Below are 21,001 nucleotides of genomic sequence, written 5' to 3' on the forward strand. Positions count from 1 at the left end.
GAAGCTGCATTTTACAGTGCCTATAAAAGTAAATTAAGTTTATGACAGTCATATGCTTTATTAATGCTGCAATGAAAAAACTTTCATTATTTCATTTTAAAAACTGAAAACATTTATTTTAAATATACAGTGACATAATATATGGTCACTCATCTTCAATTTGCTCCATTAGGCAGACAGTATCGTGCTAGTAGCTTGCAAATTGTTAGAAATAAAGACTAAAAATACAAGTCAAACTTAATGCTTGGTTTTCACATAGTCGTAAATTAGGTGTAACTGTAATGAAATTAATGGATTTAAAACACAGAAAACTATCAAATTCAGGCCCTGAGTTCTTAATAGCCCTTACTAGTTTTTCATTTGTCAACTGTTCTACCTAACATATTAGAGAACAGCAAGGAGGTATGACATTGTTTCAGAAATACAGCAAAACTTTAAACTTGGGTAGCTTGATTCTTTTACTAATGACCCCTTTTTAATAACAATTCATCTTCTGTTTTCCCTGAAGCACATGTGGGAGCTCAAGAAAGGAAGGTTCTTCATTAATCTACAAACAGCTACAAGATCCACAAACAACTTTGCAAATACACCCATAGTCACTGAAAAGAGATGTTAAAGCATCTTCATAAAACTGAACACCTAGGAAGACATTTTGTTCTACTCAAGGTCAAGAAATATGGCAGAGAAGGGGAAAATCGAGGAGTGGCTTGCTCAGCTTTTCTCTATCATGTCCCCAGGACAGTTGTGTCCAAGCCAATTGTCTCCATTATGCAGGAAGGACAAAAAGCTGCAAGTGTTGCTTCAGAAGGAATCCAAACACACCCCAGGACTTCTCTCACCCACACAGAAAGTTAATTGGGCACCAAAATCATCCATCACTACTTCGTTCCAGCAAAAGATTATTTTAGATTATTTTTAAAAGGAAAAAATCTTCAGTATTCCCTAATAGCAAACTGCTACTTCAGGACACAAGTCTATCTAATTCTTTTAAATTATTCCAAATAAAATTGGAGCCTAAGCGGGCCACGCTTCTGTGTATTGATCACAGTAAAGCAGAAATCATACTGGAGAAACTGAAGTGCCCAACCTCTCAATCTGAATGGCTACTGGGCACCATTGCATCTGTCAGGGTGATGCTGATGCTGTCTGACTACTACAGATTGAGGTCCAGAATTATATACTTTCTGAGTGACAATAAAGCAATGAAAAATTCTGGTGGCTTCTATACAGGAAAAAAACTAGTATCTTTGATGATTAATAGAAGAAAGACAGCCGCTGGCTTTCTATCCTTAAAAAAAGAGAATGCAAAGGGAAGCTGCAAGTTAATTCAGAAGACTACATCACCACATTTTAGCTCTGTTATCTCAAATGCTAATCCTACCTATCTAGTCATATCATATTCTTCATCATCTCCTCTAAATTTTCCCTATCTTTTAGATTCTGCCTGTTAAGATGAAAGGAGTAGGAATTAAAAAGAATGAGAAATAAATGGAAAAGAAAGGTAATAATGTAACACCAGCAGTGGGTAGACTCATCATCTGTATAGGTCAAAGGAGTCAGTACTGAACGTGGAGAATTATTATTATCTTGAATTAAATAAGATATAAAGATTTTAAAATGATCAGAATATAGGTGGAAGCCTTTGCTTCCATTATGTATAAACATTTTAAATGGAATGATAATTAGATTATCAGTGAATATGCCGCTGAAACTAAGAACATGCAATGCTCAATACTGTCCTACATATTTATCAAAGATACAAGAAATGGTGCTACCAAGAATGGTGTTCAAAAGCTTGTCTTTTTGCCAGTACAATAAAAGACTGTGTCTTTCACTATAATGCCTTTCTTGTCTTCCTAGGATAAAATTATAACAAAACACTTACTTTTAAAACAAAAATATAATTTTAAAGGCAAGGCAACGTAGTGAGAGGACATATATTATCCTGAGGAAAATAGTTATATATCCAAGGATGGCAGTGTATGCTTCATCATTGATTTAAATGGGACTAAATTCAAGTGTGTATTCTATTTTGCATGGTTTTCTAGTCCCTAAAGGTTAATTGAAGCATAGCATTGAATTTTTTTTCTTGTTTGGTGCACTCTTTCATTTTCTTATTTTAGAAATTATAATAAAACTAAAACTGGTAGCTTTAAAAATCTGTGCCAAATAAAAAGTGGGATTTTCTGGGGTTATTATAGATAATTTAAATGCTCCACTAAAATTCCGCGATAGCAGTGTGACAAGCTGGCACGCTAAAGCAACTCAGTGAAAAAGCTGTGACCCATCACAGTTTTAGAGGAGACTTAAACATAAGAAATAAACTGCTCTTCCTGAGTCTTCTACTCAACTTTTTGCCCCAGAGCCAGGAGGGAGAGCCAAAACCAATGCTGAGTCAATTGTTGATACAGACTGCATGCACCTGCAGCAGCACAGTGCATACAGCAGTGCTGCATATCTCAGGGATGAGGAATACAGCTCTAACTGGTTTAAAAGAAAACTGCTTTTGTTATTATTTTCTCCAAAATTTTTCTTGAGAATTGAGCAGTTCTTTAAGGCGTAATCCTTCACACCCACCCCCGCCACAAAAAGAAAAGGTTTTTTTTGTTGCTTTTAAATTCCTTGTACAGACCTACCCTGTCCCCTGAACCAGGTAACATGGTGTCTTCATCTCACAGACTTCTGCTATGCTATCACAGCACTCAGGCTCAGAGAAAATATCTCACTCCTTTTTGAAAAATACTTATGAGTATGGTTGGAAACAGAAACAGAAACTTGATCCTTTACTTCTTAGCCTGAAGTACCACAGGAGTGTATTACAGCACAGGGAGGGTACTGTTCCATGCTTGGAACACTGTTTAAAAGAAGGAGCAGCCCTTGCCTCTAGGCATCACCACTGCAAAGAAAAGAATAAGAGGAATGGATAGTAATGTCATGGCTTGCAACTAAGTGTACTGCAACACCTTTGTTCACTTTCTGCTAATGGGACCTTTTTTGCTAATGCTTAACTGGGTCCTTCCGTACCACCAGCAGCATCTCTCTGATGTCAGATGATATTCCTGTGTTGTTTGTCAAGAAACAGATGCTCACCGATCTGTTCTCAGAAAGAATACAGTTTCTCAATATGTCTCAGAATCATAGAATCACAGAAACCTCAGAGTTTGAAAGCACCTTTAAAGGTTGTCTAGTCCAACTTGCCTGCAATGAACAGGGACATCAGCAGTTACATTAGGTTGCTCAGAGCCTGGTCCAACCTGGCCTTGAAAGTCTCCAGGGACAAGATATCCACCACATCTCTAGGCAACCTTTTCCAGTGCCTCACCAGAATAGATTGCCCAGAGATGTGGATGCTCCATCTTCCCAGATAGATCATGTCAAAAGACATAATCTGAGAGATTTTAGTCTGCACATGCTTCAGGTATGTATATATGCTAGCAAAAACCAACGAACCAACCAAAAAACAATACAAAAGTTTAGAAAACAAAACCAGTATTCAGGTAAAAAAAAAAGGTGTCTAGGAAAAAGGCTGCAGTAGCAACATGTGGTTTACATTGTATTTGAAACTGGAATGTTTTTAAATGATGTCTATAGAGAAGATAAGGACTGGTTTTGAAGATGCTGTTCGTGGTAAAATAATGTAAAATATTTAAATATATCAGATACAACTTTGGGAGATTATAGTGCATGTTTCATGAAGTTTATTGTAGGGATTTTTCTGTGGGAAATGCTTGATTGAGTCAATCAAAATATAGGATAACTATTACATATTTTATAATTTCTGTACATGACAGTCAGGATTACATTCTGGTAGGTCATTTGATTCTCTGCAGGTGGCTCTGTTGGTTTCTGGAATAGTATACTGTGAATTACATGTTACACAAATGAAAGGCAGTTATAATTCTGGATAACATTGTATTTGATTCTACAAACATCTTTAGGCCTAATGCAAAGATTCCTTTGAATCATTTATCCAGCTAAGTGTCTGTGGTCCCAAACTCCTAATTTAAAAATGTTGATAAATGAAGTATCTCTTTAGCTAATAAATGAAGTATCTCTTTAGTTATCCTTTGTCAGCAACATTCATTTTAATGGAAAGTGAGTTTACAGGGTTACATGATTGAACTACTGAGCCAAGTCAGTGTTGGCAAATGATGGGCTAAATTATTGATGTTACACACTAATGAATTCTGATGAGAAATAAAATACAGACATTACATTTCAAGTGGTTCATAATTATTTTTGTACTCTAAAAGCAATTTTATTCTTTTTCCAAATCATACTGTTTCTGTAAAACAAAAACATAGTTAGTGATTATAACTAAAATTATTGAGTTTGAGGCAAAAAATGCTCCTGTAAGTTTTTCTTAAACAAGTATAGTGCTATTCACACTAGGGCTCTGATTTCTTGTTATACTTCTGGGAGAGGATAATTAAATTAAATGTCTAAATTTTTAAACCACTGTCCTTAAATAAAATAATCTACTTTGCAACGATGGTTAAGAGTTCAGCAGACGAGTTTATAATCTATGATATATCAGCGTGTTTACTAGAGATGTTCTGACCTACCATAATTAATTCAGGTAATGACAAAAACAGAGGAGCTGCCAAAAAGGAGCTTTCAACATGTAAACAGTTCATCATTAAACCTGTGTTTTGATATATGTTTAAAATGAGTAGAAGGAGGTTACTCAACATCAGATAGCCCAAAGTGATGTTGCAAGGTTGAATCATTAATTTAAAATGTCATTTCTCTGTCATTTCTTTACTCACTGTACTGGATAAAGAAATTTATTTTCTTGGGTATTACTTATAAAACCAGAGCTAAGCATTTGCTCATTTGGCAACATTATAACTTCATAAATTCTATCCTTAATCTTGTCTTCCTGAAAATAGACTTTATTTGACTTTTCTTAATTATACACTGAAGGCTTCTGTCAATTGCTGGAAAAGAAAATCTACAAAGTCTCACTTTTCTTTTAGACACATAATAACTGAATAATCATCTCATTTGTTGGCTCATCGCTGCATTCTCCTGTTGTTCAAAATTACCATTGCTTTTCAATAGATTAGTACCATAGAGAGCCTGCTGGTTTTGCTTACAAAAAGAATCTTGTGATCCAAATTACTCTTGAGAGGTTTGTCTGTTTGGACCAAAATCTCAAAAGAGAGGTTTATGCGCTACAGAGTCATCATAATACTCCTCAATATTAATTATAATTTGCATTAAACTTGAATCTAGCATCCAAATGCGTATGGTTATACTAGCAAAAGTGCCTCAGAAACACACCATTTTATTTAAATAGTAGAGTTTGAACACCTCTTTCCTCCTTTCTTCCTGTATATATATATACATTAACAGAGTCACAGAATCATTAAAGTTGGAAAAGACCACCAAGATTATCTAGTCCAACTGTGAACCTCTCCCCATCACGCTCACTATCCTATGTACCTAATAGCACATCTCCACATTTCTTGAACACCTCCATTGACAATGACTCCACCATCTCACTGGACAGCCTGTTCCAATGTCTCACCACCCCATCTGAGAATAAATTTTTTCCAGTATTCAACCTGAACCTCCCCTGGCAGGGGCACAATGTCAAGCCATTCCCTCTCATCCTATTGCTGTTACCTGGGAGAACAGACTAACCTCCCCCTTAGTCCTCCTTCTATGAAGTTGTAGAAATCAATAAAGTCTTCCCTGAGCCTCCTTTTCTCCAGACTGCACAATCCCAGCTCCCTCAGCTGCTCCCCATCAGACTTGTGCTCCAGACCCCTCACAACTTCGTTGCCCTTCTCTGGACAGACTCCAGGGCCTCACTGTCTTATTTATAGTGAGGGGCCAAAAACTGAATACAATGAGGTGTAGCCTCACCAGACCTGAGTACAGGGGAATGATTACCTCCCCCCCATCCCTCCCAAGTCCTGGTAAGTAGCTGCACTATTTCTGATAAAAGTCAGGACGTGTTTGAACTTGACCACCTGGGCACACTACTGACTCATATTCAGCTGGCTTTTGTCTAATATCCCCAAGATCCTCTCGCCCTGCACAGCTTCTCAGCCATTCTACCTCAAGCCTGTAGAGATGCATGGGGTTGTGACTGAAATGAAGGATCCAGCACTTGCTCTTGTTAATGCTCATACAATTGGCCTCAGCTCATTGATCCAACCTACATTCAAACAATGTTTTCTCTTATTAAGACAGTGCTGCATAAGAAAACCATGTGTTTCCTGCTGTTCAGCACTATTGCTCCAAATCAAGAAATAACATGAATTAGGGGGGAAAAAAAAGAGAGCAAAAAAGACATTATTGATGAGAAATGGTTAGCCTCTGGAAAAACAAACAAACAAACAAACAAACAAACAAAAAACCAACCCACAAACAACTTTCTACAAAACTGTAATAAAATGCTTTAAGGAGATTTTGGTTATGTATTATGTGCTTCTCCTCAGATACTAATACTAAAGACAGCATAGCTCAGCAAAAAGAATCAGATTTCTGTATATTTTACTAGGAAGGAAGAAAAAAATTATTGCTGTATTTTTAGTTACTGCTGCTTGAACAATATCAACTATCTCTGTGTAATAAGAAAGACTCCCCTGAACTGTAGGAGCATTCCATACTATGGAAAGTTGCCAAGAACTTTTTTATAGGATCCATTTTACTTCTTTATATAGGATCCATTAAAATGCATTTATTTATAAATGTTCATATTTTGAATGAGAAAATATTGCTATTTATTTGCACTGGAATAGGACTGAGTAGTTCTTCTGAGTCTCTTCCAACTCAAGAATTCTGATTCCTTTTATTTATTTAGTACAGCTTAGCCAAAATTTGGGTTCTGTGCTCAAATACTAGACGTTACGCTATTAAGAGAAAATTAAGTGCAAAACCAAGATGCTCCATTTTGAAATGGAGTAACTATTATCTCTTTAAACTTAATCCAGCATATTTTGTTTCAGCAATTCAACAGAAATTTTAGTTATTTAATTCAATATGTAAAATTTATGTTACCTCAAGAATAAGAAACTGAGTACTCTTCAGATTCTGGGAAAGACATCAAGCCTGCCAACTTCAAAGCTATTTGAAAAATTCACAATACATGATTCAGTGCTTTTATTCTGTCAAATTTTAAATTAAATTTTTGAATACCTCTGCGAAGAGATACAGAAAAAATTTTGAGATTTAAAGATTGCTGTAGCAGCAACATGGCTCAGTGGACCAATTTTTAAGAAGCTGGAAGTCACACAGCTTCTGCCTTCTTGCAGTTTGAGTTGCCCTGCCGATAATAAAAGCAGTAGAGAAATTAGATTTGCCTGTTCCTCAGATATGACTGGAATTTTGTGTCCTTGGCCACAAATCTAATTTATCAGTGTTGCAAGTGGAATGAATACGAATTCATTGACTTCTGGATTCTATTTTTTTAAATGGAAGAATGATTTTTCTCAATGAGAAATTGTCTAGTCATCTCACTAGCATTAAAAAAGTTAGATATTAAAAGTTAGTTACCTGAAGAACACTTTCAATCCTGTAAGCTTGTGTTTCAATAGTAAATATATAATAATAATAATAATAATAATAAAAAGGTTCTATATACATTTCCATTTGTCATCATGTTTTAAATTATTATGGCCTTTCTGTGTTTGGAAGCTAGAAATTATAAGAACATGGACAATTATTATCTGGTAATATATGAGGATAGATTTCAGAAAGTGGTGGTGAACACTGAAGAAATGTAATACAATTCAATAAAATAAATTTTAAAAATAAATCTAGATTAGATGTCATCATTGTTCCATTTTCTGTTAGATCATTAATTTTAGTACTCAAAATACTGCAATGTATTTCTGCACAAAAATAAAAATGAAATTAAAAATTAAAAATGTACACCTGCAAGCAAACTCAACAATACATCACGACAATAATTCTGAACTGTGCTCAGATTAACATTAAAAATATGAGACCAATTTGTCGGTTGGCAGAGATCACCTCCTAATCTCCATTACTAACGGGAAAGCAGCAGAACTATCCTTCAGATGATGATTTTGGTTTCGTAAACATAAATGTTCAGTTGGTCTTTTTCTTTCTGCTATACACTACAGCTTTTTAGGTGCCTTTTTAGGTGATTTCTTACATATTCCTCTTACTTCATTTAGTCAAACTTTCAAGCGAAGCCATAGAAGAGGCGGCTAGTTGGGGCCTCTCTAGGCATGCCTTGCATGCCAGGAAATGCCTGAGGTTCTGACAGTCTTTAGGCACAGTGCTTTGAAAAACAGAGATCTTATGTGGATCAAAAAAGCCTGGTGTTCTAGTGTGTAAGTGGCAGAAAAACCCAAATGCAACAGTTGTGTGAAAAAATACATGCAGTTCAAAAGTGGAAAGGAAGTGATGCCAGAGTAGACATTAGAATTTGGCTATGTCATAAACAAAATTATAGATTATAAAAATGACACAAGGACATCAAACTGAGTCTAACTGTATCTTGGAGATTACTTTTCACTGTTTCACTAGAAGAGTCCCTCTCATCATCATACAACAACAGAATAGATGTTTATAAACACTTTTGTTCTGTCTGCTCCATGGCAATTTTTTTTTGCCACTACACCTAGACAATAAGTTAATTCAAAAAATTTGATGGTTGCTTCCAAAATCCGGTGAGAGTCATGAAATGAATCTACAAAAATCTACAGAAAAAATTACTTTAAAGATTGAAATAAAACTTGAGATCATATTTTGAAGAATGTCAGGTGTTGCAATTCAAAATTCATTTGAGAGGATAAACATATATTTTTAGAAAATATTGGATGATGATTTCCATGTTTATTGAGAAAATTATTGGACAGGTGACAAATTTTTCCACTCAAAAATCAACTTCATGAGTAGAAGTAAAAATAGGTATCTCGCTGGTCTCAATTTTTCCTTTAACTGTGCAAAAGAAATACTTTATAAATGAATAATAAAACAAGCACAACTTATTTTCAAAATTGTAAATATTTACTATGATAAGTGTGACTCAACAGAAAAGGTTAGAACTAATTAAAAGGTATGTAGCCATGTCCCCTTAAGAAAAGTTATCTGTCATCTAACCCCATATGTCTCCAAGATAAGGCAGAAACAGCAAGACTGCTAAAGTGAAATCAGCAGGCAAAAAAGAGACAACTGAGCGTAATCAGTTTAAATGGTGATAACTCAACCAATAACAGAAAAATAAAAGAGAAGACATAGATTTTGAAGAGCATCAGCCCTGGGGGACACCATAACACACCTGTGTTAATAACTTAGAGAAAAAATATGTACTTAAATTGACTACCATCTAACAGATAAGAAGCAAGTTAAGAATGATTGGTTTTAAGGAAGAAAAAGGACAAACCCTGCTTGAAATACACAACACTGTAGTTGGTCCTGACCCTAGTGCAACTGCACTGATGCTCTCCTGAAAGGATGGTGAACAGGGAGCCATGAAAACCACAGGAATTTTACTGATTTAGGGAAACATTTCCTCATGTAAAACATACTATCCACAGAGATGTACTTGATAGATTCAGCAAAGTCCCAAAGCCTTAGAAAAAAAAAAGGTCCATTCTATGGAAATTTCTATAAAAATTGTCCAAATAAAGGCAATCCAAAATGGACAAGAAATTATTTTCTATTGTAAATTAGTGTTGTTCAATAGAGTGGAAATATTACAAAAACAATAACAGCTTATAAGTTAGCCAGAAGGTTTTTAAACATTTCAGGTTAATCAAGGAACTTGAGTAAAACCACAGAAAACATTTAAATAATGAAAGCATTCTGGAATCAAAATGACAGTCTGTGGACTGACCATTTCTGTTGAGGATTATGTAGAAATTTCCACTTAATCAGAATGGATAAAGCCACTTCCCTCAAAAAAAAAATTAAACTTTGCACTGGTGTGAATGGCTGAGTAAGGTGTAGATCTACATAAAATTAAACCAATTATCTTGTATTGGTTAAAAAGGTACTTTTGTGGTGCCACCACCAGGAAAAATTATTTAAATGTTCTAAAGCAGCAATCTTTTCTGTTAGCGCTTTGGCCCCCCAAATAATTTTGACAGAAATATAGTCAAGATAAATCACCTAAAGGGATGAAGTAAATTGAAGACTGTCAGGACTAAAGTACAGTCACAATCCTAAATAAAACTACATCTGCCATCGTACATCATTTTTGCAATTAGATAGCTAATTGAACTTACTCAAGAGCCAAGTTATTGAAACTCGGAAATGTTATTCGGAAAAACAAAGTCACTGAATGAATACCATGCCTGTATCCCTCTGGGAGAAAAGGTTTTATTTTTTAACTCTCAGTTTTATTAAACTAAATAAATTATTTTTATTATTTACTGCCTGATTAAGAATATATTTAGCAATTGCAGGAAGATTTTTGAAGACTGATGCCCTCCAGCAAACTACTGAGTGTGCAAACCACTGACTGCAATGGTGAAGTTTTTCACACGTTGCTCTGTCACATTTCTTCAAACACCAACCACAAAAAATCTCCAGACAGCTTTTATTTAAAGACAAACTGTCACTGCTTTCAGCAATAGTCTTTGCTCCTGTCATTTTATACAAGTTGTCCTCCAGCTATTAACTCCTGCAATGGAGCTTATACAACTTTCTTTGATGGCCATGATAGAAACAAAGTCTCTTTTCAGAGCCATCAGGCATGTACGTAAGCGACCTAGAATGAAGTTGCAATCAGAGAGTAGAAAAGGAATTCTGAAATCTTGAAATGGGTTGGAAAAAGGTAGAGCATAAGATGAAATAGTCTTGTCTAAGAAATAGTCCTGCATTTTGTTCTACAAAAAATAAAATAGATGAAGAGCCAAAACTGAAAGTATAAATCATTCCAGCCATTGATCTCTGCTCTAGAAATTAAATTAATTGTTAAGTTATTTGCTCCTTGCTATTTCTTTGGAATAACCTTTTATTACTTTTTTAACAGTACAATTTAAATGCTAGGTTGTTGGGTTTTTTTTTCACCAAAAATATACTCTCTAAGCATAAGGACACTAAGTAAATGGTTGACCATTCCTATATCCAAGGTAAATATTTAATGCTGAAAAAGAAAAATTGCCACAAGAATCATGTTAAAAACCTGGGAATACACATTTACATAATTGAATGATTTAAATAAGAAAAGCTTATTAAAAATTTAAATAGCATTTGGTTTTAAAAAATAATCTATTAATGCCACTATGTAGAATCTAAACTACAGACTCTTAGGAAAAAAAAAGTACAGAAGCTAACTTTTACTAGAAATTGACTCCCCTCACTCTGCCATTATGGTGCACACTGTTGATGCTTTGGGTAATAAGTCCTGTCTCCTGTTCCACAATCACAGTGAAAGCTCAGTGAGCATATGCTCAGCCATGCCGTTTTCTACTACATACTGAATAATGTTTTCTGGTTTTCTTTCTTAGATCAGAAATCTGAAAGGAGATGCCTCCAGAATCTGGTCTATTCTGATTATGATTTCTGATCAAAGGAATGCTGCTGGTGGGGCCAGGCAGACCAGCAACATATAAAGCCCATGCTAAAGCAGGACAGAAAGCCAAGCAGGTGAGGAGAGACTTCACCTCTTTCACTCTACATATAATAGCAGTAAAGCAGAAAACATGGCTCCAGGGGACATGATGTTTGAATTGCTTGAAGTCTGAGCAATCCTGGTCAGTCTAGTACAGCTACTGAAATGAAGTTTCCTAAGCAGAATTCCTTTGTTGCAGTAGCCATCATGCTCTGTACTGAAACACTTATCCCTCCAAATTTCATGTGTGCTTCGCTAACAGAGTCAATGACTAATGACTAGAGGCAAACCTCTAGTACTGATACATACAATCATGGAATGCCTTGGGTTGAAAGGGACCTCAAGGATCATGGAGCTCCAACCCCCCTGCCACAATTTGAATTTTCCCAGAACTCTGCTGCTCCATGTAACTGTGAAGTGCTGCCAGTTAAAAAGTACCTGCTGGAAAGGTAAAAAACAAAAAAAAACAAAAAAACACCTTCATTATCTACTTTTAAGTCTCTCTTTGGATCTCACCCCGATCATGACTTCTGTTAAATATCAGAAAACACTTAGGCAGCCAATGTACTGTATCTACTGCCTCTTCTAATTCACTCTTCCTTTGTGATTCACCTTCTCCTGTTTGCTCTAGTCAATGCAGTTGCTGTAACACAAGCACCATGAGCTGAAATCACCTGCGTGCCACATGCTGCTCAGCACAGCAGGTCCTCAGCCTCACGCTAATGTGAGACGGACACAAGAAAGAGCAGAAAGCAAAGTGCATGTCTTGCTGAGAAGGAAGGGGAGAGGAATAGCTGTCACACTTCTGGAAGTGCCTGCTACTGTGCCAAGTGTCATCAGGGTAAGAACGTAATTAGCAGAGGGTAGATTGATCTGAGATTAACACAAATACAACAAAGACACTGGTCCACGTGTAAATAAATCCACTAAAATATAAAAATGTTATGCTGCTGAGGGAAAATACACTTCTATATACATTAGTAATTGCTCATAGTTGAAGTAGTTTCCATTTTAATTTTGAATCTTTTCCTTGTTCATTATTTTCAAGTTATTTTCAAGCAAACTGCATGAAAACATAACATGAATATTAGAATAGCACAACTCTTGTCAGAGAAGGAAGCCATGGATAATGAAAGAGGGCAGAGAGCAGAATGCTTTCTAGGTTCTCAGCAAAAGGATGTCTCTGGTAATGCTGAGCTATTCGCCTCTGAACACCCCCAAACGTTGCAGGGGTTCACATCTAAAAGCTTACCAGAGGCTTCTGGTACCTCTGGTACCTCTGTCGTTGGTTGGGTTATTCAGGAAGAGAAGATTAACAGACACAGCTTCCCAGCATGAATGACATACATGGAAAAAATTATGCCAAGGTGAAGGATTTCTGTAAAACTCATTAAGTAAAATACGGAGTAGTTGTTGACATAATGTTCAATGACATCTGAGGTTCATAGTACACCTATTAAAATACTGTGTAACATTAGACTAATGCAAAGATTCATGTGTGAGGACACCAGCTGCCACCTGTGGGTTCCACATCTTTCTTACTGTTATTCACGAGCTATAGCCTGCACATCGATCACACTTTTTCTTCACTCACTACTGGAGTAGCTGAACACAGGAGAGAACAGGATTCATCACACAGCAAACATCAAAAAGGAGCTTTTCCAGTTTTTCAAATTCTAAATGAGGAATCTGAATGAAAAAAAAATGTAATTTTTCACTCACCTGTCTCCACTGGCCTGCAAATGCAAATGCATTCAATTATGAGAGTATTACAAGTACAAAATGTGATTGTACTTTTATTGTAATTTTTTTAAATTGAATTTCTGATTTTAACATGACTGTGATTCATCAGCACCATATGTATCTCAATTTGGAATTTTATAATAAAATCCTCTCTGTCCCTTAGTGAGATTCTGGAAATTGTCAGTGATGCTGGTGCAGTTTATTGGAGTGCTACAACTTATTCAAGTTTGGTTTTCTTTAGTGCATCAGATATTAACAGGGAAATGCAATTATATATTATTCAAATGTAATGATACTGTTTGCACAATCATACAGCAAAGCTGTAAAAATGGCAAAGAGAGGTTTATAGGAACATGGCACACTAAAGCTGCATCAGCAACACAACTTCTTTTGTGAGAAATAAGTCTGAAATTTTTTTTTCAGTTTAGTCTTTTAAAAACCCTTCAGAAACGCCATCTGGTTATGGCCATTAACTATGGGAAGAGATTGAAAGGAGTGGCTTTACAGAAATATGACTAAGATACCATTGCACAAGACAAAAAGAACAAGAACATTCAAACCATATCTTACAGAGTAGTTTTTTTTTTCTTAGTAAATACATATACAGGGGGAACAAGTCATAAAATGAAAAATAATACAGGGCTGGAAACCATTTTAAAATCTTATAACTCCCACAACGTTATCATTTTTTATTTTATTTTTTTATTTCTAATATATAAGGGAAGGTGTAGTACTTCTGAAATACAGTCCAATGCTAAAGAAATTAAATGTGAATACAGTGAAAATGACAGTATTGTTTACCATGGGAATACTATTTGCAGACAACAGGAGGGAATAGCATTTCTAAAACAACTGAGAAGCAATTCTGAGGCTGCTCTGTGTTTCAAATGTTTATATCCTATGTATTTATAATAATCTTTTCTAAGGTTGGTGAGAAATAAATCTCATCTTCCTTTTTTTTTTCTTTTTTTTTTCTTCCCCAAACTACGCATGGTATATGTGCTAACTTACTGAATTCATCCTTCATGCAATTCCAGTTTATTAAAGAGGTTAAAAATTTATAAAACTCTGATGGGATATGGTTTTAATGCTTCATCACACTACCCATCATTTGCTTTTCAATCTAGATCAGAATGATCTTTCCTACTTCCCTGCAATCACCTACCTGCACAGCTAATATTTTCTGAGCGTTCTCCTGAGAGGCCGCCTGGATCCTCGCCAGCCCAGCCTGGCCATGGAGCCCGCGCAGCCTCAGGTACGCCGCCAGCGCCCGGCGCATCCTGCTCTGCAGCACCCACAGCTGGAACCGGGTGGTGGGGGTGGAGGGGGGAGAGAGAAAAGGGAAGGAAAAAAAAAAAAAAAAAGCCCAAGTCAGAGTAGGAGAGGAAATTAATGGCGGTGTTCAAGAAGAATGATGGAGGGAAATATAGAAAGCAGTCAATAGCCCATTCTGCACTGTACGGACCTGACAGGAATTTCACAGTCTCTTGACTTTTCAGCCCACTCATGTGCATTCATCAGAAACCAGTCACATCTGGCTGCCAGGATGGGGGGTTAATTTTCTCTAAATGCCTCAGCAGTTTTGTTCTAGCTGAAGCAAACTCTGTGACTGCAAAGCTGATGAGTAAAATATTTCTACTTCACCCAGTTTAACTCAAAACCGATAGCCTTGGGACATATTGAACCTTTCTTAAAAAAAAAAATAATCTTTTGAAGCTTTCTGAATGGCACATCAGGTCAGCACAAAGTTTAAAATGCATGTTTAAGACTTTGATGGACACAAGGGCTTTTTTTTTTTCCTTTATTGTGTAAAGCTTATCACAGCTTGGCAATGTGTGCTTTAGTGCATGACAAAACTAAAGAGAATTAACTTAGCCATCAACTACTCAGGGAGAACAATAACAGGAAAGAAATTTCCAGATAGAACTTCCTATTAATCTACCTAGCTATAACCATGTGACATGAAAGCATCTAACAGCACTAAATTACACTGAGTGCCGCAGCTGAGAGTGACGCTACTTAAAAAAAGCATTTTCTAAAGATTCGTAACAAAGATTTGTAACACCTATGGTAGGAATTGCAATCATTGCAAAGAATTCTTGTTGGTAATATTCAGAGTAGTAATGCTTACCTGATAGGTTATTGCTTTTTGTTAGCATTAATTACTGTTACAACGTGCAACTCAGATTTGTATCAGCTTTTCCTTAATCTGCAACTCATAAAACACGGTGTTGCAGGTCTCAGGCCAGAAGAAAAATATTTTAATACAATCTGAAAATTTACCAACACCAAATATTTTTGAAAGACCATGTATTTTTGGTAAATTTGGCAAAAATTGCTCCATACTCAGATCAGCTGGAATTCAGAAAAATGGAAGATTTAGCTAGCTAGCTTACTGCTTAGTGAAAATACAGGGTTTTGAGTTCCATCAGGTCAATTATTTCAATAAATGGTGTAGCTATTGTTAGCACGAGGCCTTCAAGCTGGATTAACGCAACAAATTGTACTATTCCTTCAGAAATATTACATTTCATTAAGGTCAAAGCCAGAGGTCAATAATCAGATCAGTTATAAAGAAGCTTTTACATGATAAGATATGACTAGTCTTTAGGATCAAGCGCACTGTACCAGGTGAGAAATATACTTTTTCAAAAGAACGTGGATTATAGTAATATAAAGTGAGCTATTACAGCCTAGAGAGTAATTAGCTCACATTTTCAAAATTAATGGCCTGATTTTCAGAGATATTGAGTTACCACAAGTCCCGTTAGATTCTATGGAAGTAGTGAGTACTCTGCATCTTTGTAAATGAGGCTGTAAAATATTTAAACAGATCTTTGTATGTAGGTTGTTTTTTTGGGTTGTTTTTGTTTTTTTTGAGTGATGCCAGTGTATATTAGAAACAGCACCAGCACGGTGAAATGCAGAGGAACTCAATAAAAAAATATAAAATATCGATCTGAATCACAGCCAAAACTTGAAATGAAATAAGAATGTTTTTCAGTTTGAAGAAGATTTTCAAAGAGCTACTGCTCATTTCCTTCTATATTAAGAAATATTTATTTCCAGAAATAAATCTCCAGCTGTCTTTGGGTCTGTTGTTAATTCAGCTATTTTCAGTTCTCATGTTGTTTGATAAGATGCTAGACTCAGAAAAAAAATGTGGATGGCAGAGGAGCAAAACAACCTGTGACATTTTAATACTACAATCTGCCTCAGTCCAATAGAAAAACTGCTTAAGTAGAAAACTATCTTTGGATTATCAAATTTCCAATTTTTTGTAAAAATGTGAAATAGTTTCCAAATACATTGTCATTATGAGGAAAACAGAAATTGGGGGAGAATGTCAAAAGATTTGTCACTGGAAGGTGAAAGGGATCAGCGGCTATGCAGTTCAATTTCTCTCCAGAGTTTCGTCTTGAGAGAATAAAAAATGTGTTCCACAGTTTTGAGGTTTGACTATTTGAAAATTGCTATAATAATTACTGAGAAACTGGCAGTTTATAATGGCTAGTGTTCAATAAGACCTTTGCTAATGCTTCTCATTTCAAAGAACCAACTAACTCCTTGCAAATTACAAGCCTGATAGCTGTTACTGTTTTAGATGTCTTGCACCTAATGTATTTCTCATTTTGAATATATTTTATTGTGCCTAGTATTGTGGAGACTAAACTCAATATTTATCAATTTTACAATATTAATTGCAAGATTGCAATTTTTGCATAATTTTGCAAAATTGCAACATTGCAGTACGTGATCAGAAATATGTGCCTATTTTGGAAAGTAACAGCTTGATCAAATAATGTTATGTTAGTGTTCCTTGTAAGCACTTGTGAGCCTCTTACTGCTCAGTCTTCATCAGACTGTGTATGAATCTTGCCAAGCAAGTGAGAATGCTTACCACTAAATAACTCCACTATGTACATAAACCAACTCCAGAAAGCAATTTCTTCTGTATCAGATCAAGAATACAGCAACAAAACTTATTTTCTTTATAATGGCTGTTACTAAGACATTTAAAGATTTAGCAGAAGATGAAGTTGCAGCCATAGTAGGCAGCTAGATCTATTTATCAAGTACTGAAAAAATTTGTGGACATTAAAATGAAGAAGAAATGTACTAAGCAGCAGCAAAAATGGAAAAATACACATAACGGAAGCAGATGAGAGAAACAGATGGGCAGAGGAGTCTCACTAGACTCAGCCCACCATCAACACCATATTTTGATGAAATATTATGAACCTAGACCATTTAACATTTACAATAAACAATTGAGATATCAGCCATACATACAGCAATCCAGAAGCTAAAAAACATCAAGGCAAACAACAACGATCACATCACCAAGAAACGAGCACTAGATCCCACCATTTAAATTAACACCGCTCAGAGAAAAAAGATCCGTCCCCTTCTTCCTGCAAGAGAAATGCTTTGCAGTGCAATACTCCACAGGAGGTAAGATGAAGCTGGACACAAATCTCAGTCTGGATTAAGCTGATGGGAACATGAATGAACTAGAGATATTCACAGTAAGAGCCATCATAAAATAATACACTAAATGCAGTACATCACCAATTTTCAAAAACTCTTGGAAGCTTATATACACCTGCAGTCACTTACTAGGCATGAATCAGGTTGGTGCTGCAAAAGCAGGGAACAATGGAAGATAAGTGTACTGTGATGAACAAGGATCTTGACTGTAACTGCAGAAATGTCACATATTTTTATGGCTGCCACACTGAACTCTTGGCATGTTAACCAAATCATTTAACTCTAGTTTTTCAAGATGATAACTGGAAGGGGGAAGGGTTGCATCCAATTTAAGTCCTACTTTCCACAGCTGATTAGCAATGCCATATTCACCTAAAGACAGCGGGAAGACCTGAAATCATAAGTAGAATTCTATTAAAGCACAACTCTGGTTTAAACGCAGAGAATATAATTCTTTTGACATGACTCTTGACTGACACTGGTGCTACAGAAACCTGCCCTCTGAGTTCAGTGTAATATTATTTCATAATTCTGCAGTAATCCCTCTTAACATAAGACATTCATTTATTACAAAATGTAATAAACCAAGATGTAACTAACAGAAATGTTAACTACCAGTCATTGCTATCACATAGTATGATTTTCAGATCTAAGTAAGATACCACTGCATTTCAAACAGAATAATGTCACTTTGAAATGTACACTTTCTCTATTTTAAAATGATGCTAATCTTAGATCAGAGGACCCAATATGTGTGTGTCATATTAATTCAATAGTGCACTGCGAATGCTAAATTCTATGTAAATGACATAAGCCTTATCAGTTCCATTCATTGTTACAACTCAAACAACAGCAATTACAACAACTCTACAGATTTTGGCACTGGAAGAATGGCAGATTTATTAGCAAAATCCAGTTAATATTTATCTTTTTATACTGTTCAACTACCAAGATACACCTGTACAATATACAAAGCTTCTAGGTAATGAGATATTTCTTTATTGTCAAATCTGCTCCACAGACTGCTGGTAAAGATTACATAGCTCATTTAAATAAAGCTCTTTTGTCAACAGACTGGATATACTTTAAAAATGAGTAAAAGCCTCATGAAAAAAACAAATCTCAGCTGATGCGCAAGTGTACATGGAGAGATGCACTTGTTTTTTGACCTTATTCCAGTTGTGAATGCTTTGGTAAGCAGATTAGCAATGTTAAATTACCAAAAAAAAAAAAAAAAAAAAAAAAAAAAAGAGAGAGAGAGCGGGGGAGAGAGGAAAACTGTATTGCAAGATCCACTGAAAAACAAATGCAAGAAAAGTCTGAAAAAAATCAGAGCACAATCTTACAATAAGAATAGTGGTTAAAGCAGAAAAAAAAGCCATGTCAAGAAGAAAAAAAATTTAAGATGTTTAATTTAAGATATTACGATTTTTACCCTCTGTTAGAAAAATACAAAGAGTTAATATTTTGTAAGACATCATCCTGCTTTATTGTGGCTACTTACTGTAAGCATTTTTAATAGTAGTTTGAAGACAAAAACTGTGCATTGTGTGCTACGTTCCTCAAACATAGCCTAAAGTTTGATACTGAGTAGGCATAGAATACATGTGATGTTATTCTTTCCTCAAAGATTTCTATTGCTATACAAGGGGAATATATCCAGGTGCCTTTATATATATCATTTAGTAACACTAATGATCAAACACTATTTCGTCCCCAGGAACGGGGGAAAAAACAAATGGAAACATCTTTTAAAAAAATGCAGATAATTTCCTTTGGTGTTTGTTTGTTTTTTTTTTTTCCCTCCCAATAATTTTTGCTGTCAAAGACCTCATCTACAGAAGACCACAAATTATCACAACTTTTGTTTGTTACATATAAGAGGCCATTAGAGAAACGCAGCAGACAGCACATGCTGAAGTGTCAAAACCCCTCAAGTAAACAAGATAATTCTACGGAAGTTCCTGACCTTGCCATTATGTCCTCATGTTGAAGCAGCCATAATCTCTAATCATTCCATTTACAGTTTCTACTGCTTATTCTGAAGAGAACAAAGTGCACAATAAAATACTATATCTCATCCTTTGTCCCCTCCTAAAGGATTTCTGGAGTATAATTGTTAACACATCACTCCAAAAGTAAACAAGTACACTTTTGGCATTCAGAGTTAAGAATGTTTTTTTCATGAGCTTGTCATTTTAAACAAATAAGCTACCTGATTAATAAGAACGTTACACTACTTTCTCAAACAATTCAATAGATAATTTTCATCTTTGTGAATTCATGCTTTCTTTGCTACACTTAAAATACACTGAGATTAATTATCAAAAAGTTCTAAAGTTGTAGTTCTAGCAGAATACAGATACTCTCTTGAATAATAAACATCTAATATTATTATGATAAACTTTTATGTTAACCTGTTCCTTCTGATTCAGATTATTTCCATTATTATTGCAAAATAGTAAAATGAAATTCAAAAGAACAAATTTTACTTTTCTTGATGACATATACATTTATCATTTACCATTCATTGATCATCAATCAACACTGTCTTGCTCTCTGGCCAAAAACTGGTCTGTCATTACTACGTGGGTTGTATTTCGAGGCCTTTGGCACCTGTCAGCAGTCTTGCCAGACCTGCTAATCACTAGCCCACCTCGAGGACAGTCTGTGCAGTGTGACTGTGCACCACAATAGCCTAAGTCACAAAACAGGTGCCTCAGCAGTTACACATGCTTTTGGCTGAATCACCACCAGCATCCTGCTAGTAGTAATAGAAACACGACCTCCAATTACCCATTTCAGGAATGACATGGCCTTCAGCTGAGCAAAGCCAGACTTTTCAAGGGAATTCCCTGCTTGGGTTTGCACAATGTACATCCCACCAGCATAGGCAGCCCAGGACTGGATATCCTTACAGGGCAACATGAGTACTGAAAGGTAAGTATGCTTTCTGGAAGACAATGAATCAATCAGAAGAACAGCTGGCCAATTAAGACGTGCATAGCTTTTTGCCAGATGTTACCTTGGTGCTGATGGCTGACTGCATCTTAGAGATGCACATTGTTTCTCAATCCCTGGGGCTACCTTCATATCATTAAATAAACAGAGCCAGGAACTACTCTCTAGCAGTAACACTAAGAGGCACAGGCTGACTTTGTCCACACTCCACAGTTCACTACCATTTCTCAGCCCTGTGTGATATCCTCACTGTCCTAAAAC

General features: G+C 35.7%; 1 protein-coding gene across 1 annotated transcript in view; it reads right to left on the reverse strand.

Annotated features, from left to right (window-relative positions):
* The window catches only part of CCDC178 (coiled-coil domain containing 178), a 164,047-nt gene that overhangs the window by 3,218 nt on the left and 139,828 nt on the right, over positions 1 to 21,001 (reverse strand). Inside the window, exon 20 of the mRNA XM_042869483.1 lies at positions 14,454 to 14,588. Within this exon, the coding sequence (XP_042725417.1) occupies positions 14,454 to 14,588 (135 nt within the window). The remainder of the gene's footprint in view (positions 1 to 14,453; positions 14,589 to 21,001) is intronic.

The sequence above is a fragment of the Lagopus leucura genome, unplaced genomic scaffold (assembly GCF_019238085.1).
Source record: "Lagopus leucura isolate 7727_CA_CO unplaced genomic scaffold, USGS_WTPT01 Super-Scaffold_100002, whole genome shotgun sequence".
In the NCBI taxonomy this organism is placed as follows: domain Eukaryota; kingdom Metazoa; phylum Chordata; class Aves; order Galliformes; family Phasianidae; genus Lagopus; species Lagopus leucura.